Genomic DNA, 26,196 nt, shown 5'->3' with positions numbered 1-26,196 from the left:
TTTTGAGTGACGGGTTAATCTTCTATAATCTTCTGGGAGGAGAATAGCGACGCCTGTGCAAATCCGGAAGGCACAAAGGAGGGTCCTGATAAGAAGGGAGCTCCTTCTCCCCCTCTTCTCTGGAGGGTATCGGAAATGACGTCATGTGCAAGGAGCCTATAGCGCGGGCACATCATACACTTCAATCTCTAGTTGAAAAAGACACGAAAAGGAATATTAAAGGGATACTGAAGCGAAACTTGAAATACACCTATTATGGTCAGAAATAGGTTCAATATGATCAATGATATTCATAAATCATAATCGCGCGTTTGTATTTTGAACGGATGGCTATATTTTTCACCCTGATGGGCCCGATTGGGCGCGCACTCAAAAATCGGCCATCGGAGAGCGCGATGCGTCTTGGGATATTGGGCGCATTCGTGACGTCACTTGTGCCAGTCGGGAAAGGCTACGGCGTGAATGTTGTGGTTACGAGCGTTGCCACTTGGTGGCGCGTCGACGATTTACGACCTGTGACAACGTGGCCGTTTGAGATGTGCAAGGGCTGCACGCACGCTGCACCACGGGACCACGGCAAGTCGGCAACCACGGCAGCACTGACAAAACCAGCTCTGAGGCCGGATTCTCAAAGCGAATTCACGACGAAAAAAGTGCGCACGACAAATTTGAGAGAAAACCCGTGCTCTCGAAACGAAATTGTCGTAACCTTTGCGCAGGTTACGACAGAATCCTACGACAGCTCCGAAGCTGTCTTACGCACTTTTTACGATCAAATCAACAAGGCCGACAGCGTCGCTCAGTTACTTGGTATCGGCCACCAACGGACATTTATTTTTCTTCGTGCTCTTCTCGTGCGTCCCGACTTCAACCAGCAAGAAAAAAGGAAGGAGTACTTAAAACAGACCACGACGATCAAGAACGCAGGATCCACAAACACACGAGAAGAGCTACAACAGCCACGATTCTGCCGACCGAGCGAGCTCGGCAGAATATAGTAGGCCTAGCAGCAACATCGACTCGGCGCACCGTTGCTCCGGCGGTCCTTGGCCAAGACCGTCTGTCCATGACCGGCTGGCCTGCTGAATGGAATATGCCCGCTCGACCCTTGTGGACCCTTACCGGATGAGTAGTTTGATTCCTGAACTAAATTTCAGAGGTCAATATTTTCCCCTTGTCATCTCGATCTCCTTGTTTTCCGAGACAGCGGTGACGAACGCTGTCGTCGAAAAGGGACTCTCATTGATTCTATCTCCTTGTTTTGTGTGATATAGAGCTCAAATAAACGCCATACGGATTAACTTGGCAACTCGGTATGTACACTCTGTTATTAGTATGCCATTTTTATTCTGACTCGACGCTACGTCAGTGTCGAGCTATAGCAGTTTGTGGGAGCTACGCGATGTCGGTCTAACCTTTCTTTGCCGAGTGTCATGTCAGTATCGAGTTGCAATCGTAAAAGATCGGTCCAGAAGCGCTTACCGAAACGCGGTCTAACAGAGCGAATCCAGCACTTCGATCAAACGCGCGTGTCCGCTCCGAGTGTGAACAGGTATTTGGCATTTGCGTGGCTCTTGCTGACACCCTCGTAGTTCAAACATATCCTTTTTAACGTCGGCTTGCAGCTCGCGACTCGCAGCAACTAATACCTAGAGTAACTGTATATACAGTTACTCTACTAATACCGGCCGTGCCAGAAGCATGCTCGGGCCGTGTCGTGCAAAGAGCCGCAACGAGAACGAGCTCACTGTGGCCAACTACGCTTTGGCTTTCTCCGCCAAGGCTTTGCAAACGCGTTCAGGCCTAGGCGAATTCTGCCGGCACGCCGTATCGCCGCAGAACGGCGCTGCTATTTTGGCACAAGTGATGTCACGAGAACTTCCCCCCATCCACCAGATGAGAATTTGAAATCGTTTAATTATGTTTAAAATTAGTTTCCCTTTTTTTTACAGCGCAATATTTATATTTCCGAGGTGGTGCCTGTCCCTAGCCCATATTTATGCAACAAGATCGGCGCTAATATTTCGTTTCACTACCCCTTTAAAACGAAGTAAACGATTAGCAAAGAACACCTGGTGGATGTCGCAAAAAAAAAAAAAATATATATATCGTTTGTAATGCCCGCCTAGGGGACTTGACAGGTAGTGACGGTAACTGTCTCGCCTCCGGCCACGACGAGAGAAGAACTAAAGGAGGAACTCCCCACGTCCCGAGAATCTATTTTGTGTGTCGCAGAAGTCGCTATTGTCCCTCTAGAAGATTACAGAAGATTAACGCGTCACTCAAATTTCGTACATTGACAGCTTTGGGGTTACTTGGGGTGGCCTAATCGCTGGTGTGCTTCGGCTGCTTTCAGCGGATCCTACGAGCCATCGGGGCCTATCCAAGGCCGTGTGAACGTCACGTGACTTTGGAGAGGGGGCACAGCGACGCGCGGAAAGCGTATCACGGGCAACGTCTACATAGCGGGATTGGCTGGGATAGCTCGCAGGGCGTCCGCCGCGTCCGGACGTAAGGTCCCGAGACAAACTACGTCATGATTGCGGCGGATGTGACGTGCCCTCCGCTAGCTGCTCTCCGAGCGTTTGCCAGAGGGGCCGTTTATAACAAAAACTACAGCCATCAGGCTCAAAATACAAACGTGCTATTGTCATTTACGGCTATTGTGGATCATATTCAGCCTATTTGTGGACACGACGGGTATATTTCAAATCTCGTTGAAGTATCACTTTAATTGCATTATCATCATAACCTTAAAAGGATACTACAACGAAAGTTCGTCTAGTATCACACCAGACAAACCAATCTCTCGTTGAAAGAGACACGAAAATAAATTTTAAAACGAATTAAACGATTAGCAAAGGGCACCTGGTGGATGTCGCTAAAGCCTCGTTTGTAATGCCCGTCTAGGAACCTTGACAGGTAGTGACGATGCCTGTCTCACCTGACGTCATCCCGCCAGCTCTCGGTCCACCACGAGAGGGATAGGAGGAACTCCCCTCTCACCGGGACTCTCTTTTGTGTATCCCAGACGTCGATATTGTTCCTCTACAACGGGTGTCGGCAACCTTACGGCGGGCCGAGTCGTCAAGAAGCCGACACGAAGGGGTCCGGACGGCAAATCTTGAAGACGGGGGTTAAGACAAAATAAAGGCAAAATATGGGGATGTCGGACAATGCCAAATGGAAGCGCTCCTTGTTCCTGTCTAGTACCATTTGTGGTCCTAACTTCCGAGTGGTTCTTGGAAAATGAAAGTCGCGCTGATTTCGTGCGCCTTCCGTGAGCGCATAAGAAAGTTGGATATTTCCAACTTTTTCTGAAGGCAAAAGAAAACGCGCTGTGACGTAGAAGGGCGCTACGGTCTCCAGGCCAATCGGTGGAGGGCACTAGTTTCGGCTCCGCGTTTCTTCGCCGCCTGGCGCAGATGCTCTCTGCTTGCTTGCAAGAATGCCTGCGTCCATGAACTTTCCCCCCGTTTGCGACGCGAGGAAGGTTACTTCTGCAGCCGGAAAGAAGGCTGCTGGGGACGCGCAGAGGAAAGACCATGGCTGCATTTTGACTGGTCGCCACTTCACCGCCAGAGTGCACTAGTGCATGCGTCCCTTGCACCTTTGAATTAATTGCATTACAGGCACAGATTGCACAGATTGAACCAGATTGGACACGAGTGTTGCGTCAGCGTTCGACTGGGACTCGTGTTCAATCTATATACAAAAGTAATCCATGAAAAAAAAAATCTCATCGATAATTGCACAGTTCAAATATTTGCCAGGGAAATAAAATAGGTGTTTCACAGTTTTAATTTTTAGAGATAAAAGACGCTCGTGCCGATAAAATCTTGCTGCTGCGAGGGTAAGCATGTTTACCTTGGTAGTATACGCGCGTGACTGCAGCTTTTTTACTTTTTAATAACTTTTGACTATAAACTGTCTCTTTTTTCAAAGTGTAACGTGTAAAATTACATTTTACTGATGCAACAAGGAAAGTTTTAATGATGTAACAGAGAGAGGGAAATAACTTTCAATAAACAATTAGCTCTTGTTAGTAGTGAATTTGTTCCCCTATTCTGCGACTCCTTTTGAAGCTTTGAAGTGTTGAAAGCTGCGGGGCTGCGGGCGTCAAACTGTAAATACGCAACCTAAACTCACGGGTCACGGTCCGGCTAGAGCCACGTGCGGTGCAAAGGATGCATTTCTCCCCATGCACGCCTTTAAATATTATGGACCGACATTGCGTGCCCGCAAAGTTTTGAGTTGGAATGTTTCTCACTTTACACCTGCTTACTGGCACTTGTGTTACCCAAGTATGCTCGCACTTAACGCCCACTGACCCAAGAGCTGCTTTGCCGCAATGTTTTGAGCATTGTCCATACGCCGCGCAAAGTAGTTATTAAAAGATTTAATTGTCAAACAAACAAACAAAAAAAGCGACGTTTTTTTGTTTTTTGTTTTAAACGTGTACGTCTTGATAAAATAACATATATCTAATCTAAAATTCACCTACAACATATATCTTAATTCTCTACATAAAGGGGAAATTAGCAATGCTCGGCAATAATCGGGATTTTAATTTTTTTTTTTTACTACGCTTTTTGAGTTGAAAACGTGCATAGTATATTTCTTTCGGCCTCTCCTTCTCAAAACTCGGCGGGGATCATATATTGTTCACGTAGTCAGGGATATTACCCCCATGGTGATAACATAGAGTACAATATACGCCAGAGGTCCAACTGGCGTTAGTTTCAATGCGACTTTAGGGATGCAAGTTGAAGCAGCGTAATCCGTCTACTTTTTGCGTTGCTTTTGCGCATTCCTATGGAAAAACGCGCGTGCATTTTGTCTCTTCGCCGGAAAATGAAACGGGTAACCTTTGTTATTTGCGTCGTACCGAATAGTATGCACCTTTATTAACATTGTAAAACATTGTTAACATTGTGTAATTGCTATAGTTACGTCATTCTACTTAATCAGTAAATGATGTTCAACTTCACTATATCTTATAGGCCCGAACCTGTGTTTCACAGAAACTTGGGTAAACACCGAGCGGCGACGAATTCAAGCAAAATAACGATCGAATGGAATGTAGAGTGTGTTCAAGGTTCGCCAGCATTCCGGTGATGCTTACATATTGCTAATATGCCACTCCTGTCACATATATGAAAATGACCCGAAAACATTCAAAACGTAAAGAATAAAGTACGCGGGATATGAAAGGTGTCTCCTTAAAAATATTTTCTATGCCGGACAGCTTTTATTTGGTACCTGTTTTCTGCCTTCGCTCTATTTTCAAAGATTTCGAGCGCGCGGGTGATTTTTTGAACGCAGAACAAGCATATTCGTACATATGCACGAGCGGAGAGAATAAAGCGATACCTACTTATTGAAAATCGAACTTTATTAACTTGTTCTTCACTTTATTTTGATCATCTGCACCCACAGGGAATTACTGATCCAGTGTTACTGCGTAGTTCTTGCCGTCTCTCATGGTTTTCCCAGCTGTCCTTCGTTCACTTGCTACGTAAATCTCACCATACAGACAAGCGCCGACTCCGCGTTCGCGCTACCAGTGAACAATAGTGCACATAAATGCCTGTATGAAGCTATTTTAGCACTTTGTTTAATGACATGAATTTGACAGAAACACACTGTAACTGCCCAATATTTTAATGTACCTGATTGAGAAATGTTTCAAACTATTTCCTACGTTATAATTATTCGTAATATTTGCTTTAATAATCAAGCGCGGAGAAAAAATTTAACCACTTTTCCCCGTTGAAATGAATTACCGGAAGTCAATTTTTGACTGGGTGCGGTCTGTTTCAATTTGCAACAACACACTAAGTATTCACTGGCGGCCATATCTGTGTGTGCGAATTCTGAGCGCGGGGTGATGGCGAGCTTCCACAGTTTTTTTGCAACGTGCATTCCGCACCATTGAGAGTGCCGGTCTTAGCAGCCTATTGATGCGAGCTCGTTCTGAGCATGCGCTTTAAACAGCACCCACAAATATGGCGTCCAGTGAATACTTCCTATAGTGCCAGCTGAATCTCTAGCGTACATTATAATAACTCTCGAGGTGACCATAGTCAAATGCGGCTCGTGGATTGGGCACAAGCACTCTGTGAGCATTTGCAGTTCTGACTTCTGGCTGCGAGTTAAAAAAAAAATGCTCTCGTTTTCTCTTAAAAAAACATATATTTCCGCGAGTGCCATTGCGTTCAGAGAAAAAACTAACACGTCTTTCCCGTAGGTTATGTCCGTCAAGGATTAACTCAAAGCGGTTTTTCCTAAAACTATAGAAATTGCTGCAGATCCCCGGAAGGAAGAAAGGATAGAACAGGAAGGCGGTGAGGTTAACCTGGGTAATAGTCCCAGTTGGCTACTCTGCTCAGGGGAATAGGGTTGGGAGATTAAAGGAGGCTTAAAGAAGGAAGGAAGGAGAAAATAAAAGGAGTATAGGTTACAACTCATGAACACAGCAAGCACGGCACTGTTTACCAACACCGAGGTTCATCATCTACAAGGAGTTCAGCCGTGTTTCCCTCGTGAAACGAACAAAAACTTCAATGGCTGTTGCTCATTTGCGTGACTCGTTCCGGGCGGCAAGCACCGTTGTCGCAGAGAAGGGCCGGGTATTGAGTCTTACAAGCGTGATTTTGAGTGTCCTTCTTTCTAAATCGCAGCTGGTTGGCTTTCGCTATATAGCTACAAAACTTTCACACTGTACCTGTAAAAAAAAAAAAAAAAAAAAAAAAAAAAAAAGAGATAATTGGATGGACCCTTTCCAAAATTCAGTCTGGCCACTTTGGTCACTATCATCATCTGGAAACAAAGACAGTATCAAATCATACCGACCAATCACAGTAACTTCAGTAATATACAGACTAGCTATGCAAATCGTAAAAAGAAGAATGGAAGAATGGGCAGAGAGAAAGCAGATTCTGGGGGAGCTCCAAAACGGTTTCAGGATGGATAGACGATTAGATGATAACTTGTTCATAATCACTCAGTGCATAGAGATATCAATGACAAGCCAAAGGCCATTATGGGTAGCATTTTTGGACATCAAAGGGGCATATGACAATGTGAATCAGGAAAAACTTTGGGAACAGCTAAAAGGGTATGGCCTAGGGGAACCACGGTTAGGTTCCTAGAACGGGTTTATACGGAGAATAGGGTGATTATAAAATGGGAAGCCGAAACTACAAAACCAGCAGCAATAAAAAGAGGACTTAGACAGGGTTGCCCATTGTCTCCCCTGCTCTTTATGATATACCTCAGTGAGATGGAAAAAAGATTAGAACAGTGCAACCTAGGTTTTGACCTGAATTACATGGAGGAAGGACATAAGGTAAATCAACTATTGCCAGGGTTAATGTATGCAGATGACATTGTACTCGTATCAGAAAGCCGTGAGACAATACAGGAACTGATTAGGATTTGCAGCAGGGAAGGGGACAGTTTAGGACTAAAATTCAGTAGGGACAAGTCGGGTATAATAGTTTTCAACGATGAGAAGGGGGGACCCCTGGAGATACAGGACACAGTGATAGAACACGTAGAAAAGTACAAATATCTAGGGGTCTGGCTCAATGAAGGAAGGAAATATCTAGAGGAACACGAGGAGAATACAATTAGAAAAGGGAAAAGAAATTCATCTATTATGAAGCTCAAGGCACTATGGAACTATAACAGATATGAAGTGGTCAGAGGTATATGGAAGGGAGTGATGGTGCCAGGACTGTCATTTGGCAATGCAGTGCTGTGCATGAAATCTGAGGTTCAATCAGGGCTAGAAATTCGACAAAGAAGCGTAGGCAGATTGGCGCTGGGAGCACATGGAAAAACACCAAATGAGGGAGTACAGGGGGACATGGGATGGTCGTCTTTTGAGAGCAGGGAGGCAATTAGTAAGTTGAAATTTGAACAAAGGTTGACTGAAATGGAGGATACGCGGTGGGCACGTAAGGTATTCAAGTATTTATACATGAAAAGTTTAAACACAAAATGGACAAACCGAACCCGAAAGCTTACATTTAAATATCTACACACTGGTGATGGGGCTGAACAGACTACGTCAGTGAAAAAGAAGGTGAAAGAGGCGGAGAGGAAAATTTGGGAGGGGAGAATGCAGGAGAAATCAGCTTTAGCAGTGTACAGGTCACGAAAGCAGGAGATAAGAAAGGAAAAGCTATTTGACAATTCACTGGGAAGTGCTTTGCTGTTCGAGGCAAGAACGGGAGTTTTGAGGACAAGGACGTATAGGGCTAAATTTCAGGAGACCGACACATTATGTGCCGCCTGCCATAATGATAGCGAGACACTGGAGCACTTGGTTTTGAAGTGCACGAGGCTTCGTCCTGCCCTCCCTGAAGGGGTAACGGATTTGGCCGGGGCCCTGGGTTTCACTGGCGACGATGGAGGGATGGTAGAAAAAAAGATTACAGTGACAAAGAGACGATTAGAAGATTGGTGGAAATTATCTAGGGAAAATTAAATGATGGACAACTAACTAGCACAGCTGGGAACAGGCGGGACAGAGGAAAATTGGGACTCCCTCCCGCGTGGCCCCGGCCCAAAGTCTCAACCCTGTCTCCCAGTGGGTCCGGTGCTGGGGTAACGCCGAAAAGGTTTGACCAGAGGAAAATTGGCGACTCCCTCGCCGGGGGGAAGAGGCAGGGGGGTGATGTTTTTTAGTTTTTTTGCCCGATCCCCCGAAGGTCGTCCTAGTGATATCCCACACTGCCTGGTGATAGTTAGGGGGAGAAAAATTGGTCTTAAAAGGGCGGGAGGAATCACGTTTTTGTCTTTTTAGACTTAGGCTAGGTGGCGCAAGCTACCGCCCGTTACAAAGGGAATAGCCATTAACATCCATCCATCCATCCATGAAAAATGGCATATTTGCCGTACTAATGGCGGCCTTCTGTTTACTGATGAAGGAAGAAGTTGAAGGTGCTCCTTCGCAGATAATTCGAGGCTTATACTTTCGTGACGTTAGTACGATACGAAGCAGGAATTGAAAGCAAGGTCTCCGTAAGCGTTCATTTCCAGCTGGGGCCCGGTCAATCTGTTGGTAGCATCATGGTGCTCCAAAGCCCCTTGATTTGTATAACTTTATCAAGCCGTGTACATGGGTTGACGTTTCTTTCTGACTGGTTGCATCTTTGTTTCTAGCGTCACTGAAAGAGATCGAGAAGGAAATGTACAGTGAAGCACACACTGTTCTTTGCCGTTGACTTGCCAAAGTGACGGCGCCCGATAAAATATGGCAGACTACATGTTCAACATGATTGTAAACCTGAGACTGGGGCATAGAAGAGAATGTTCATTGCCGCCATTAGTACGGCAAAAGTTAAACTGCCATTATAGCGACAGATGGCACTGAATTTCGGGAAGGGTCTATTGGAGACATCTACGAGACGGCCCTGCCCGACCCAGATATTTATTCAGAACGTCGCGTAGCAAGACCGTGTGCAGCCAGACACCGTTCCTTCGCGCCGTTTGCCCACCACAAGAAGGGGGAAGGAGGAAGAGGAAAGAGAACCCACCCTGTGCACCTCGCCTCTGCGACGCACGCACCCACCAAGTCCTCCAGCAAAGACACCATACACTCCGTTCCCCCTTACGACCGACCGCAGCGCACTCTACGAGCCGTCCCATCCAACCAGGCTCGGTGAATGTGGCACGAGACAACGCTTTTTGCGAGTCACTGCGCCTCCTTTAGAAGGTCACGTGACACTACGCGGCATTGGGTTGGCTCCGACAGCTCGTTGCATCCGCTGCGGTCGATCGCAAGGCGAAACCAAGTATCGCGCAGTCCCTCGTCAGTCAGCGTCAACCACCCCAGCGAGACCAATGTATGCAACTGGAATGACACCAGGCCATACCGCATATAAAGTTCACCCCAAGACGAACAAAGCACTGTCGCCAGCCATGCGTTCTGGCGCACAAGTATTTCCCCAGAAAAGGCCTAAACAAAATAGAAACTCCGTGGAATGTAATTAATCGTACACCAGGGACGTCTTTACGTAGCGGTAAAGGAGAACAGTCCGATTCTGCGTCTTGCGGTGTGTGGCACACGCGCGCGAGCGTCTAGAGATGCAGCCCAGATGCCCGTGCGTCGCAGTGCCTAAGCGCTTTTTGATGACGACCCTGGTCATCGTCGGGATGCAAGTGATCCTCTGGCAGTCCATCAGCTTCACAATGTACTGCTTCAAGGTTGGGATTTTGGGTTCTCCGTCTGAATGGTCGCGCGGAGTGTCTTCCTCGTGCTTGCGGTGCATCTGTTCATCTATATCCTTTAGGTTTCATTTATCTCGACGACACCCCCTTAATCTCCTTCTTGAGGACCTCTGAACTGCGCAGCAGCTTCCTGAAAGGCAAGAATCAGTAGAGAGCGGTGACTTTGACGCCAACTCAGATTTCGATTTGACTGAGGAAAGAGAAAGTTAAGTGTATGGGGATATGTTTATTATGCTGACAGAAAAGGACGATCAAGGCTATGGTTCAAAGTCTATTGAAAAGGGGGGAAAAGTCGATTTAAAGTTTTGTGAATGTCGTATGGATCGTGGCAGAAAACGTCAAGTGTTTGCTTCTAAGGCAGTTCCAGTTTTGCAATGCCAGGTGATTGGAGCTGGTGACAGTGTAACCAAATGTGTAAAAGTAGGATTGCACACATTTTAAATGCAACGACTCTAATATCTCCACATGTTGGACCCGACTTGGATCATGTCTGGACTGAACACAAAGTCACTGTTCAACTTGATTGAGGGTATCCAGAGAACTTGAAGAAGCTAAGTCTCCAGGAGTAATATTGCGATGCTGCTCTAAGGGCTTCAAATATTGAAGTGATATGTCAGCTGCTGTTGTCAGGCTGCCCTGGAGAATTTCGATTTCGAGTTATTCCCATGAGCTTCTGCTATTTATGTGCTTTGCTTGGTGGAAGAAAATATGACTAATCTAGAATAAATATCGCGATGTATAAGACATCTAAGAGTGGACGTTAGGCATTTAGGAATAGCTCTTTTAGGAAAACTACTAATGCTGGCGGTTTCCCACGTTTTCCATTGGTTGTTGTTTATGTATTAAAAAATGGCTCCTCAGAACCCGTCCGTAAAACAGAGAGTTTAGATGTCCAGAAGTTCTGAAAACAAAATATCGTTATTTTTTTTTTTTAAAGTAAGGTAAACCACGTTTCAGACATACACGCAAGTATGGAACTTAAAAGTTTTTAAATGCAAGGTGTTACTTGAGGTTAACTCAAGGTCAGTGCGGTCAGATGGACACGATCCTCCGAATTCGTGTCTTCCGCCCATAGTCTTTTCGACGTCTTATTTAAGAAAATAAAGATGAATTTTTTACAGATATTCTTTGACTTACTCATTCAGCATTTCCATACGTACAGTTATGTATTCGTGACAATTTTGCTGGCCCCTGGGTCAATATTGAGGCCATTCCCAGCACACTCAATACGAAACAGATTAAAAAAAATTAGTAGGACGAAGGTTATTTTTTTTTTGGAGGTTTGCTTTTTCCAAATGTTACCTTTTTGTTTTATTTTCACCCCAGAAAAAAAAATAAAAAAAGCAACAACAAAAACAACGGCACTCCTATAAAACTTTGGTGCTAAAAGATTGTTCAGGCAAGCTTTTTATCTGAAATGCTAGCAAACTTTATTTTTTTATGGAAAGAGGCTCTAGTGCAGCGCAAAACAATATTGAACATTTCGCAAACAGCGTAATGAATAACAGGATTGTTTGTACATGTCATTACGGGGAGGTAAGCTCGAACACTAGACAAGCACAAAGAGAGCGCTTGTCCTGTTTACTTTGTGTCCTTGTATTTTTTGCGCTATTTTATGTGTTTAACTAAGATGAACCAACTAGCCCAGCAACGTACCTTGCCAGAGGGTATGTTTGTTCCCCCCTTTTGTGTTTGTCTAGTGTTCAAGCTCACTTCCCTGTAACGCAAAACAACGGCACTAAAGAAAAAAAAAAGTGATACTGCAGTCGGTCCGGAACAAACTTGAGTCCAAGTTCTAGGCTCAACTCACAAAACATCTCTTTCCCCGTGGGACAGAGGAGCCATTGCACCTGTTTTTACAAAACTTGAAAGTATAAAACAGAGAGGACGAGGACGGGAACAGGACATCTTTCATTTAGCAACAACATTGAATGGTACAACGATAAAACCGCCCCCCAAGGGTCTCAACATTCTCCCGCTCAACGTTCTCTGGAGAACATTGAGACCCTTGAGGGGCGGTTTTATCGTTGTGCCATTCCATGTTGTTGCTAAATGAAAGATGTCCTGTTCCCGCCCTCGTCCTCTCTGTTTTATACTTTCAAGTTTTGTATCTATTAACCAACACGCTCGTTTTCAATTATACCTGTTTTTATATTTGCAATATGGAGTTATTGTTAGGTATAATTCCAACAATTGTTTTTTTCAGTGGCAGGACTATTACGGTTACCAGAGGAAGCAACCTTTCGTCTTTTCCCACCTGGTCGGTCTCATTCTTTCACTGATGCCCGGCTCGCTGACAACCGTCAGCTACGGTGCAAACAAGTAAGAACCGCAGTGTTAAGCTTTAATACAGAATGCGTTTTATTCGCCGAATTCCACGAAAAAGCCGTCACGAAGAACCCTCACCAAAAACTTCCACGATAACTTCCCCACTAAATATAGCAGGGAAAATGACGTCACGGTGACCACGCATGTGATCTCAAGTCACGCGACACGAAGTTCCCTGCAGCGGAAAAATTGACGTCAAGTGACCACGTAATGTGACGTCAAGTTCACCTCTACATCTAGAGGGAAAAGTGATGCTACGTGACGTCAATTTCCCCGCTAGATTTAGTCGGAGAAATTGACGTGACGACGTCATGCTACATCAAGTCACGCGACGCCAATTTCTGCTAGATGGTTGTTTGGGCTCAACAAATTATAAGCCCCCCCGCCCTTGTCAGCACGATCAACATATCTATATAGTGAATTTGGCCGTAATCTCATAATTGCTTTCATTGGTGGTAGATCTTAAAATATGTTAACATGAACAAGTTATTGGACATTGGTGCTCTCTTTGTAAAGGACTTATGTCACATAACGCGAAACGCAGTCCAGACAACATGCAGTCCAATACAGTAGCGTGACTATGGGGCTTTGTCATATCAGTCAGATATGTAGAACGCATCGGTGCTACCGGGGTCAGTGGCAAGTCCTTTAGTATAATTCTGCAGAGGCCGAGAGGAAGGCTCCGCAGAAGTCAAAGCTGGCGCTGGTTTAACCCACAGAAAAATCTGCGCTGTGCTGAAAAGTGCAAGAACCGTGCAGCCACTGGAAGGACCCATGCTGTTTCAGAACTTGAATTTACGGCTGATGAAGCATCGCTTGATTCCGCACTCGTTGTGTCTGCAGGGTTTTTGGATTGAGTATCTTGGCCCTATCAGGGCTTCTCGAGGTGGCGCCGCTGACCATACATTTCGGGATCCACGGCCTGGCGAGCATACAGTTCCTGAATGGCGTCGCAGAGGTAAGATCAGCATACACTCGCTTGCATCGGGAAACGCTAAAGGATTGGAACCATGTTGTAGACTGGAACGATCCTGTGGCCCTGTTGGCTTTTATCAACGTTACTAGAGCTCTTATAGACCATTCCACTAATCGCCTTCTGAGCGCTGCCATCTTTGTTTACTGGGACGTGGAACGCGTTTTGAGCATGCATAGTATAGATCTGTACCGTGACGCGCAAGCGTTTACAGCACAGTAACTCGGCGGTTTTTAACTTGGCGATAAGCGCTGGAAAATATTTATATACGTTTGCAACAAACGTCGGCAAGTAACGCTGGGCGCTGCCATCTTGCTCCTGGCGTGTTTAGATCGTCTGATAACCACGCCCATTGATCTCTATTGTAGTAGTGGTAATAGCAGTAGTAGGCTGGATCGTGGATCGAGGCTGTCTTGCTGGGGTCGAGCTGCACCACCGGCAGCCATCGCTTGACACCAGATAATGGAAGGGACTATATGAGAGAAAGGGGGAAAACTTCAATTTTTTATCTTAGTAGGTTGTTCTCGGTGATGAAACTTTTACCGGGTTTTCCGGGAATGAAAGTTAATATCTGGGCGCAAATATCAAAAGCGTTAGAACAATCTTTTTTAAATGGTGACCTTGCTCCTGAGCATGCACATTTGCAGCATACATTTTGGACCGCCGAATTAGTTTTCTTGGTAAGAGCGAGTAAGAGTGACCACCAGTATGGTACGGCGACGTCACGTGCAAGTAATATATATTTTTTTATCTTTTGTCTTGGTGTATAGTCTTATGAACTGTGAAAGTAACTATAGAGGTGAGCATAGATAAAAACTTGCCAATTGGATTTTGTACCTCGCGTCGCCCACTGTTCCAGGGCTTCATAACGACCTCGCTGTACGGAGTCCTCGCCGACTGGATTCCAGTATGCGAGAGGACCACTGTGCTCGCCATTGTCATCTGCAGTAGGTGCATTTGTTCAAGACACTCGCTCGTTAGGGGTGCCGACCTATTGAAGTCGATTTCGGACCTAAGATGTATATTTGTTGACTCGAGAAAATTTATAAATATAATCCGAGACATTTCACAATTTCCATTTAAGAGACATTAAACTGCGAATAGAGATAATACACAAGACATGTAAAAATAAGAAACAGGCGTTGAAGTTATGATTAAAAATATTTTATTAATTGAAGACTGTACGTTGTAAAGTTTGTCTGAAAAAAAAAAAAAAACTGAATTTGTTTTTGAGAAACAGTTGTTAACTTCTATAATATAGTGTATGTAGAAGACGTACATGGACCGAAAGCTCGTGCTGCCGAATCCTGGGTTCAATCCTCACCCCTGCCCGTTTCGATCTGGATGAACATCGTCCCGGCGTGCGGTCGTGTATCCATACTGCGTGGTGCACGTTAAAAACACCAGGCTAGCGGTTTTCCTGCACTGACTAAATTTATCATCTACAGGTGGGGGACAAGTCGCCCGTTGAGGCAGACTAAGTTCTAGACTGTATAGACGAACACACACCCCAATTGTTTTTAGTGACCACTCTGGCTTCAATCGCTTCACTTCATCTTTTAGAGCGCAACTCTTAGGCGCCCGTTTCCGGCTTGAGCGGCGTCGGCGTCGCCGTCGGCGTGACCGTGAGGACAAGTGACCGCCGTGACGTCATGGGGGCACGTGACCTCACGGGGGCCACTGGGGGGTGAAGGAAGAGGAGGGGGAGGGAAGAGGAGAGGAGGAGTAGCAGGCAGGACTGGCAGGACGACGAGGTGAGGTGCAGGGAGGAGGGGTATACCCTCCCATCAGTACCCTACCATCCTCCTCCTCGAGAGCTGCGCTCTAGTTCGGCGTTACAGGGAGTTGTAAACGGCTTTTATTTTTTTTTAAATGCATTAACATCGTTTGTTCAGATAATTTTCTCGCACTTAGAGCACTCATTACCTTGGCCTGGGCATGTATTCATCAGAGGCGATGTACGTATTCATTGCAGGCAATGTATGTATTCATCAGAGACAATATGTCTATTCATCAGAGGCATGGATCAGAGGCAATGTGTGTATTCATTAGAGGCAGCGTATATTCATCAGAGGCAATGTCTGCATTCACCAGAAGAAAAACAGTGGTCGAAGGTGTTCTAATTATGTTAGCAACCTGCCTTGGTTAATGTAGTCCCCAGAGATGTAAGCAAGCGGTAACAAAAAGTATAGGGCACATATAAAATGAGCAACCCATGTGTTTAGTTCTGTCTTCAGTAACTGAACAATTAAAACTATTCCCCTCTGCGTGCATGCACGTGCGCGCGTGTGTGTCTGTGTGTGTTTGTGTTTGTGCGTGCGTGCGTGTGAATTAAAGTAGCCATACAGTTGAACATCAAATTCATTACCATAATGCTTGTCTTCACTTTTGTCTTTCACTGCGTTTTCGCAAAGCCACCTTGGTCGGAGGGCGCTGCATGTTCGAGGCGGTTAACCTCGAGTTCGTCACGTCTCCGGTCATGTTCGCAAACGGTAAGCATTAAAGCCTAAGTGGCATTGACGTAGAAAGTATATACTTCCGCTGTAATAATAATAAAAAAAGACAGGTTGAGGAACTGTTTGTGTTGTGATGCAGTGGTCTTGGGCATCGCCTGGTTTGTCCTCTGGCGGCTGCTGTTCTTCGATGGACCCTACCACCACAAGTCGATCACTGAAGAAGAGAAAAGCCACATTACTGACGGCAACAGTAGGGTCTTCGTCAAAAGAAGGGTTGGCACTCAGAAATCTGATAGGAATATCGAGGAGCTTCTAGAATGCAGGAAAATAGCGAAACCATCAGAAGGGCTAGAATGGACCAAAATTATTCGTTGGGCTAGTTGGTTAACGGTTAAATTTTTATGTAGTATGCCATCGCCTTACCACCCGCTCCACCCCCCCCCCTTTTTTTTTTTCAAACAACAAAGATGACACCAAGCGGCGAAAGCTCGATGTGAGATTGGCGTTCAGTTGCTCTACCCGAACGCCAACAAAAGTTCGAGCTTTCGCCGCCGCGTGAGGAGGGCACTATTATTCTCGAAGAAGGTCTATTGTTTTATCTCAAACACGATTTCCCCTAAGTAGCATTGCAGGGGTAATCACTGTAATCAGAGCCCGTTCACATACTCTCTGAAATAAGCACTGATCTAACAAGTAACCTTTGCTAACATGGCTTATACTAAGTAATGCTGCGAATTTCACAGATTAGTCAGCCTTAGAGACATTCCTCGTCTACGCGACATACCAGTCATTTCACGACAACCATTCGTGCAGTTTTATATAGTGCAGTATGCGTTATAGAATGCGATCGTGTATATTAATAAGTACTATACAGAACCATTTCAAACTTCTTTACAAAGATGACTGTTAAAAGGAATCGCTCCACTTTTCGAGTTGTTACCATCGGGGACCATTTGGTGTCTTCCAGCAGAGTGAAAGTCCTTTAAATGGCGTCAAACCACTCTTTGTGCAAATATGGTGTTAATCCACAAGATATAAAACTTGAGAGAATGGTGCATCAACGCGCTTGTTAGAATGCAGGTTAGATGGGTCCCTTGGTGGTGGATGTATCTTGACCATAGGGTACTAAAGTTAAGATGGCAATGCATCAACGCGCTTGTTAGAATGCAGGTTAGATGGGTCCCTTGGTGGTGGATCAATCTTGACCATAGGGTACTAAAGGTAAGATGGCAATGCATCAACGCGCTTGTTAGAATGCAGATTAGACGGGTCCCTTGGCGATGGATGTATCTTGACTATAGGGTTCTAAAGTTAAGATGGCAATGCATCAACGCGCTTGTTAGAATGCAGGTTAGATGGGTCCCTTGGCGATGGATGTATCTTGACTATAGGGTTCTAAAGTTAAGATGGCAATGCATCAACGCTTGTTACCATACAGGTTAGGCGCGTCCCTTGGCGATGCATCCTGACCAGCACGCCGGTCCACTTGGTCTGCCTGGCCGTGGCGACGGGCATGTACGAGCAGCGTCTGGGGAAGTACAACTACCTCATGTACCTCGGAGACTTTCATGTAAGACACTCAGATCTCTGTTATGCTCACTTGGCGTCATCAGCTGTCGGGACTTATGGCGTGAGACTTAGCGAACAGAAATCAGTTAAAATATTGCTCTGCGCCGTATTAAAGAGTGCTAACTCCCTGCGCATTAATTATTACCGCTTATGGACGGAGACTATCACGAGCTGACGGGTAGTAAGCACATTCTATAACTTTCAACATTCCAACTTTATAAGATTACCAGATTCTGCTTAACACTAAATGTTGTTCTTGTTTTGCTGTGTGAACCTGTACTGTCTCCGTTTTCAAAACCTCTTACGCATATGAAAATAACAACGAACAAATTAAGGATATAAGAAATGTAAATCTTTCTTTTCTTCAATATTTTTTTATTTTTTTTTATTTTCTTATTTTTTTGTTGAGTAGATTGCTTTCTGAAGCAGCGTTGCTTCTGTCCCTTTTGTTCAGAGATTTCCGTCCCTGCCGTCTGTGCTGGCGCTGGCGGCTGTGATTGTAACGTGCGGGGTGGCCAGCGATTTTCTGCGGGACAAAGTCCTTCTGTCCACCTCTGTGGCAAGGAAGATGTCTGCTTCTGGAGGTACGTGTTCCCAGTTAGCACAAAAACTTACGAAGAGACACGCTCGAAATTCTATACATAAAGCTCTAATGCTAACTACGTTTGTCTGTATCCATCTTTACATCATTTTGTTGTAAAGATGCGTGTACTAGGTTGTGTTTGGTGGCAGCTTACCTGTCGCCGTGTTTTGATATATGTTTTTGTTAAATTGCTTGCTCGAATATTCGGGAGCTTACCTGAACTGAGTCAAGATGGAACATATTATCTATGGGTTTGATCCGGATGAGTGATTTTTTGTGAGACTGAATTCCACTATACTTCGCTGTTTTGTTTCACTAGGTCTGATGATTCATGCCTGTGCTGCGATGCTACTGGGGTTAAAAGAGAGCCACTGGATAGAACACATTGCCGTGACAGCCCTAGGAGTGTTCATTCTTGGTAAGAGTAATACATGGATATGGAGGCATCGCAACCTGCAGCACTGTATAATTGTACTGGGGCGGTTCTTTTATGCTTTCGCTATTCATACTAAACTTACTCAACTTTCCTCAAGGGTGGTATCACACTTTGAAATATCTGACTTCAACAACTAATGCGATCACAAAAAAATGTAAAAATATGTGTACGCATAAAAGCACCATAGGTGATACCAAGGTTAAGAAAAATGAATAAGAGTACATTCACGAATCCCTATAGGCAAAAATGCAAAGTTTGAAATTGAATGAAATATCGAGGAGAGTGTGGAATATGTGCTGTTTGTGTTCTGTCCTTTTATGTTTAAATATTTCTTAAGTTTTTAACATTATTCGCTGAAGGGTGTTTTACATCTGCCATAGGCATTGACAGCAACCATCTGGACCTGGCGCCACAGCACGCCGCTGTACTGAAAGGAGTGTCATCCACTACGCTCTGGGTTGTGGTGGGTGCCCTGAACGTGTTCATCATCACCGAGACATCTTCTGTCATGGTAAGGCCCACCGAGCTTGGCAATCTGTTTTTGTTTTAATTAGTAATATGCCTTTCCTCTTTATGTTCTGCTTTCAACGTTGCATATTTATACACTGTTCTACGGTTAGTCGCGATAAACAGTTTCCAGCTTCCGAAGGTGTCTCATTAGGTTCAAGATCGTGTACGAAACGTGAAGTGACCCTGAAGAAAGCGTGACTTCTTCAATTTTTTTTTCTTTTCTTAAAAACGTAGTTTTTGTTTACAAGTCACACAGACTACCATATAGATTGTCTAAAACGGCACGTCCGCAAATAACTGCGACATATCCTCCAGTGTTCGTGCTCCACGCCACGTAGTAAACAAGCCAAGCCCCCCGAGAAGACATGTCCGTCGTAAAACACGAGTACACTGCGTGCAGAAGGCTGCGGATAAAATCCGGACATGGAGGCGAATCAACCATACACGAATCAATCGAGTTAAGAAAATCTCCGGAAAGTAAACCGGGTCGTCTGACTACGAAATAGACGTGACACATCAAATGACAAAATTCTGAAAGAGCCCGAGAGCATTTCACTTCATTTAGTCTTTAAAGGGAAGATGGGGCACTTCTACATTTGAGAAAAAACGCATGAATTGCGTTCATTTGGCCTTTAGAATAACAGATATCAAAATTATATTTCAATGCGACGCGCCGGAGAGCCACAAGAGCAATTTCAAAATAGGGCTGAAGCCCCGCCCCCCTAGCCTTGGACAGCCAAAAGAGCCGTCGATGACGTCACGGACAGCGACTGTCTTTCGCGTTTTTCTCGCGTTTACCAATAATTACGCAGCAAATGGTTTGGGTATTCGGGTTCACGGGGTAAAAATACACTAGAATTCACTTCTAACTCATTTTTTCCAAGAAGCTCCGTAGCTTCCCTTTAAAGCTATGCTGGGTGATTCCACGTCAATTCATGCAATGATGGTCCGGGTCATATTTTAGATATTTTTGTTAAAAATATATGTGAAAGCCATGTTTTTGGGAGGAACATTCAGCTAGATATGAACGCCGTAACAATTTTTTTCGCTGAGATATAAAATAGAGAAGCTTAAGGCGTGGAAATTGAGAAGATTTCACAATGCTAATTTGCACAGTCGTCATTTCCTTATCGAACCTTTCACGGCACCATAACTTTTTTAATAGGTTTTACAAAGGTTATACAACACATACATAAAAAATTAAAAATATCCATAAAATATTTCAATGCAAACAAAAATATCAAACATGGCACAAAAACGCGTTTTAGAGACATATTCACAATTTTTTTGCAAAAAAACCATCTTTCATAATACTTCACAAAACATATCAAAATGCGCGTATTTAAATATTCTTTACGAATATATAAATATAATATGCCCATCCTTAAACATATTTTTGTTATCAACGCGGAAATTCGGCTGATTTCTCAAAATGTGGCAAGATTGGGCGTCGATATTTAAAAAACTCCATCTTTTATTTTCTTTAAACTCCCTTTTGCACTTTGCAGTGACTTGAACTAACCTGTGATGGCAAAAGATTGAGTAACATATGACCTCCAAGCGGGAAAAGCTACGACAAACCTTCACTCGGAGCGAGCCGACGTCTTCGTCATAGCGGCTTTGCCGCACAGCACCAAACGTTTTGAGCGTTAGTTATGGCATGTATTTTATATTATTAAATTTTTTTTTCATAAGGGCTGAGTATTAGTGACGCGAAAATGGACTTTGAGCTGGAATACCATTAATTAGCTTACAATTCACAGGAACAAAACGGCCCCACTGTGCGAATTCGCTAACTATGCATAGATAAGCTTAAAACTCTCAGTTATGCGAGTAGCCATGTATACATCCGGCCTCTCGGCATATGATGACTTCCACAGATGAGAAGCCTGGATTCCTCTCACAGGTTTTATGGTGGTCCACTCTGCTTGCTTTACCGCACGAAACTCTCGAACCCGCTCCACAGACAGGTGGAACATGCAGACATTTGTTACTTTTTTACGTAGCACTTCCACAAAGTCTTTAGCGGTGGCAACCGTTGAGTTGAGCGAAGATCTCGCTCAACTCAACGCAAGCGAGGAACTTGGTGAGCGTTGGTTCTTCCACCTACTTCATCACAAGCGCTTTCTCCGTGTCCAGTGGCTGAAAAGATCCATCTTGCCGAAGAGTGCGGCTTCCGAGACAATTCGTGGAATTGGAAGCGATTCTTGAAATGCGCCGCCGCTCCGTCTGATACAAAAATTATTTCAAAAAAGACTGGGAAATGAACATTAACATACTCTTTTATGGCCTATGTGGCTAGAAGAGCGTGAGCTGTGTCATGTTTCGTGTACCATCGGTGACAACGGCAAAGCTTTGCGTGCCTTGCGTGGACGTAACCACACTTGTGGAGAGAGACACTTGAGTTTTTTTTTCAATGAAAACTCTGCACTTCCGTTGGAAAGAGTACTGTCCGTTTTTCCGCAAAATCGAAGTGGAACATCACTGCCTTGGGTGGTAAGGCGGTTCTTGTGTCATGTATCAGGCTTCGTTCAAGGTCAAGGATGTAAGAATGCCTCATATACTTTTCGCTCTCCTATTGCCGCAGGAAGGCAGAAGTGTCCATAACCTTTTTGACGAGTTCGCCAGCGTCCCATAACGCGAAACATATCTCTTGGTCTTCGTCGAGATGAAGCGACTGCAGCGGGATGCTCTGCGTTTTTGGGCACTTTTCGCAACGGCGCAGAAAGCAATCGTTCTGTGGAGCGCAGAAGAGGTAGATGCGCTTGAGGTCGTCTTCAGTAAATGTCTTCTTTGGGGCATTTGTTATTGCCGTTAAAAGCAACTGAAAATTGACGCAATATATGCATGCGCACACCTCGTGCTCGGGACTTTTTTTTTTTACCCATTTTGGTCGTAGGGAATAAAATTTGGAGATGCCTAGTTCGGGTTGGGGATGGTCCTTCCTAAACAGCTGGTAAGCTTCCTTAATAGAGCGGGTCATAAACCTTTTTACGACTTTGAACATGTCGTTGATCATGGCTTTGACGACGTCCTTTTTGTCGGGGCTTTGAACAGAGCATGCGAGGTCGTCGCGTGTGTAGTACTCAATTGCAACCCCCCCGTCTTCGGCATTCGCCTTTTTCCCCATGTAGGGATCAGGGGTTGCCCAAACACCACCTTTGCGCTTCAGTTTTCATGTTTGATCAATCATGTAGGCAGTCGCACCCGACACCAGACGCAATATTGTTTTCTTCAGGATGATTGATGGCAGAAGCACGTACAATCGCTTGCGTTCCTGGTGAGAACTACATGCCTTCAGCACTTCGCAAAACGCGTCAAACCACTCTGCGCAGTGCTCACAACTGTCTTCGAGTTCGAGAGTTTCGTGCGGTGAAGCAAGCAAAGTGGACCACCGTAAAACCTGTCAAAGGAATCCAGGAAACTCTCCAGGAAACTCATCTGTGAAAGTCAGCATATGCCGAGAGGCAAGATGTATACATGGCCATTCGCGCAACTGAGAGTTTTAAGCTTATGTATGATGCATAGGTAGCGAATTTGCAGAGTGGGGCCGTTTTATTCCTGTGAATTGTAAGCTAATTAATGGCATTCCAGCTCAAAGCTCCTTTTCACGTCACTAATACTCACCGCGTATAAAAAAAGAATTTTAATAATATAAAATACATGCCATAACTAACGCCCAAACGTTTGGTGCTGTGCGGCAAAGCCGCTATGACGAAGACGTCGGCTCGCTCCGAGTGAAGTTTTGTCGTAGCTTTTCCCGCTTGGAGGTCATATGTTACTCAATTTTTTGCCATCACAGGTTAGTTCAAGTCACTGCAAAGTGCCAAGGGGAGTTTAAAGAAAATAAAAGATGGAGTTTTTTTAAATATCGACGCCCAATCTTGCCACATTTCGAGAAATCAGCCGAATTTCCTCGTTGATAACAAAAATATGTTTAAGGGTGGGCATATTATCTTTATATATTCGTAAAGAATATTTAAATACGCGCATTTTGATATGTTTTGTGAAGTATTATGAAAGATGGTTTATTTGCAAAAAAATTGTGAATATGTCTCTAAAACGCGTTTTTGTGCCATGTTTGATATTTTTGTTTGCATTGAAATATTTTATGGATATTTTTAATTTTTTATGTATGTGTTGTATAACCTTTGTAAAACCTATTAAAAAAGTTATGGTGCCGTGAAAGGTTCGATAAGGAAATGACGACTGTGCAAAGTAGCATTGTGAAATCTTCTCAATTTCCACGCCTCAAGCTTCTCCATTTTATTTCTCAGCGAAAAAAATTGTTACGGCGTTCATATCTAGCTGAATGTTCCTCCCAAGAACATGGCTTTCATATATATTTTTAACAAAAATATCTAAATTATGACCCGGACCATCATTGCATGAACTGACGTGGAATCACCCTGCTGTAAAATAAAAATAAAAAAGATAAAAAAGTGGAACGAGAGCACTATGTTTTATTATTTAAAGACGAGAGCACATAAAAAATTTCTTTCCGGCCATTTCTTCCTTGTTTTCTATTTATTCAATGCCGTCTTTCTTTATACACGTAAATAAACATTCTACACACGTTTGCGAGCCGTAATTCCTTCAAAAGCTGGTCTGACCACCGTGGGTGGAATACGCCTTGTTAAAGCATCAGTTTGGCAACTGTGGACACGCCTCAGCAAGGCTTAACTATCAGATGACCTAGATACACGTAGCACCAATATGGCGAAGCCCAGACGCCGCAATATGACGGAGGCTTATTGCGGAGAAGGCGCCCTGTAACCGAGCTTTCGGTTGCACGTCAAAAGATCCCCAGGTGGTCGAAATTAATCCTCAGTCCTCCGCTGGGGCGTGCCAGATGCCCGTCATAGGTTTGGCACGTAAAAACCCCAAATTTGACTTTTTTTTAGACGCCGCACTTGCAAACGTGTATTCTCTAGTGTATTATGAGCCTGACACGCAGAACGAGGCAGGAACACGTGACCGCGGTCTCGCGAACATTGTAGTCAAAGCCTGTGCTTTAGATTCTTGACTTCTTCACAGTGAGATCGAGCGAAGACGCGGATTGGATACGAGTGCTGCGTGAGCGCTCGGTAGGGCCTCGTATCTAATCAACGAGTTAACGAACGCTCGGCATTGGGCTCGGGTCTAATTGCTGAATTAACGCCATCCGAATCCAATGAAGTTCCATGGAGGAACGTCATCACAATCGCCGTCCACTGCTGGCTAGGTGGCACAAGCCGCCGCCAGATTAAGAGTTCAGCTCCGTCCTTTCATCTCTCCATCCATACAAACTATTAACCCACCTGGCCCAACCGTACACGCCGCTTCGCGGCGCCCCTACGGCGGCCCAAGCCCCGCTGTCCCCCATTGCACCTTCGAAAAAAAAAAAAAAAGTCCCGCCTTTTCATTGCAGAGTCACAGGATTGCCCACGTAGTGCTGCCCGTGTGCCAGATGGTGGCTGCCATGCTGTTTCTCCTGTACGGACACGGACGTCGGCAGGAGTGGGACCTGCCGGATTTGTCCCACGCTGACACCGAGGTCTCCGTGTCGGAAGACGTGGAAGCTTCCGAACCCGCTCTGGACCCTCGCTCGGAACCCGGCACCAGCGACTCCACAGAACGAGACTGGCCGCAGAATCGCACTCTGCAGCACGATGCGTAAACTTCGTGCACGAAATTAATTAAAGTCCGCAAGTCGAATGTATTGTAGAACCTCACTGAACGCTCGACTGACCAGTCGATCGAGTCTTAGAAAGGAAAGATAAAAAAATGAAAGGCGCTTACAACACCCTGTAACGCCGAATTAGAGCGCAGCTCTTGAGGAGGAAAAGGGAAGAATGCTGAGGGAGGGTATACCCCTCCTCCCTCCTCTCTGCTCCTCCTCCTATTCTCCTCCCTCCACTTCCTCCTCCTCGTCCCCCTCCTCCCTTCCTCCTTCTTCTTCACGTCCTCTTCCTCCCCTGATCGTTCAGCCTCCTCTCCTCCTCCTTCCTCCTCCTCCCGTCTCCCCCTCCTCCTTCCTTCCCCCTCCTCCTTGCGCGTTGCATCATGGGAATTGTCCCATACTGCACCGAGTGGGACCCTCGTGACGTCACGTGTGACGTCACGAGTCCCGCGCTTTGCATTGTGGGACATTTTCCATAATGCACCGCGTGGTTACGCCGACGGTTACGCCGACGCTGACGGCGACGGCGACGCCGCTCAAGCCGGAAGCGGGCGCCTAAGGGCTGCGCTTTAAAAAGGATCGCGTATAAGCTGTGTGCGGCACAAGAAATATACGAGCGTGACATTCGTTATGAGTGGGACCCAGATGTTTGAATAACGCGTGTGCATCGCCAAAAAAACAAAAAAAAAACATACTATTTGGAAGTTTTATGATTTCGTTCAGTTTCCTTGATGAGCTTTGACACACGCCAACTTTGCTTATGGCGTCGTTTGCTCAACCTGGAGTCCCATAAAGTTTGCGAGATGAATTGGTAGATATATACTGTTCTTGGATTTGTTGCTTGGTTCGAAGTGAGGGCGCTTTTCTGTCGTTATGTGAATCCGAAACTCATCGCAATTTCGCTGCCCTGTTTGATAATAGAGTAAACGACCCGCACAATACTCCCTTCGTGAGCGTTGGTCGAGTGAAATGGGCAAATTCGAAGCAACGATTATATGCGACATAAACATGGAAGTTCCAAACGTGTGACCAAGGTCATCAAAGTGTTCGCGTAAAACAAGCTCCGTGTCTGGTTCGTCTGAACACAAGTGCAGACAGAAACCGATATATATATATATATATATATATATATATATATATATATATATATATATATATATATATATATATATATATATATATATATATATATATATATATATATATATATATATATATATATATATATATATATATATATATATAGGAAGAGAAAGATATGTATTCACTGACGTAATTTCGTCTCCTATTTTGTAGTTTTGAGCTGTGTAGCGCATGCCGAGGGCGAGCATACCAAGAATTTACAGCCTCATATGCGTTGTGCACAGGCGCAATCTGCCATACGTTTCGTCACGTTGTCAACGAACAACAAAATGGCGGATTAAGGTAATGTGAATT

The 26,196-nt window shown here is 44.8% G+C and overlaps 2 protein-coding genes across 2 annotated transcripts; both read left to right on the top strand.

Moving 5' to 3' along the window:
- Positions 1–11,739: 11,739 nt before the first annotated feature.
- On the top strand, positions 11,740–16,757 carry LOC120850623 (vesicular glutamate transporter 1-like). Its single transcript, XM_042286506.1, has 7 exons — positions 11,740–11,778; positions 12,449–12,564; positions 13,414–13,528; positions 14,403–14,490; positions 15,958–16,035; positions 16,139–16,272; positions 16,743–16,757. The coding sequence occupies exons 1-7, from the start codon at positions 11,740–11,742 to the stop codon at positions 16,755–16,757; spliced, it is 585 nt and encodes a 194-aa protein (XP_042142440.1).
- Positions 16,758–17,442: 685 nt separating this feature from the next.
- On the top strand, positions 17,443–24,798 carry LOC8052125 (probable vesicular glutamate transporter eat-4). Its single transcript, XM_029973502.4, has 5 exons — positions 17,443–17,569; positions 18,023–18,152; positions 18,471–18,569; positions 18,968–19,098; positions 24,508–24,798. Exons 1-5 carry the CDS (start codon positions 17,513–17,515, stop codon positions 24,754–24,756), a joined length of 666 nt encoding a protein of 221 aa, XP_029829362.4. The 5' UTR covers positions 17,443–17,512; the 3' UTR covers positions 24,757–24,798.
- Positions 24,799–26,196: the final 1,398 nt, after the last annotated feature.

Source organism: Ixodes scapularis, unplaced genomic scaffold (assembly GCF_016920785.2).
Source record: "Ixodes scapularis isolate PalLabHiFi unplaced genomic scaffold, ASM1692078v2 PGA_scaffold7__128_contigs__length_106722199, whole genome shotgun sequence".
NCBI lineage: Eukaryota > Metazoa > Arthropoda > Arachnida > Ixodida > Ixodidae > Ixodes > Ixodes scapularis.
This window is presented reverse-complemented; position numbering and strand designations above follow the sequence as displayed.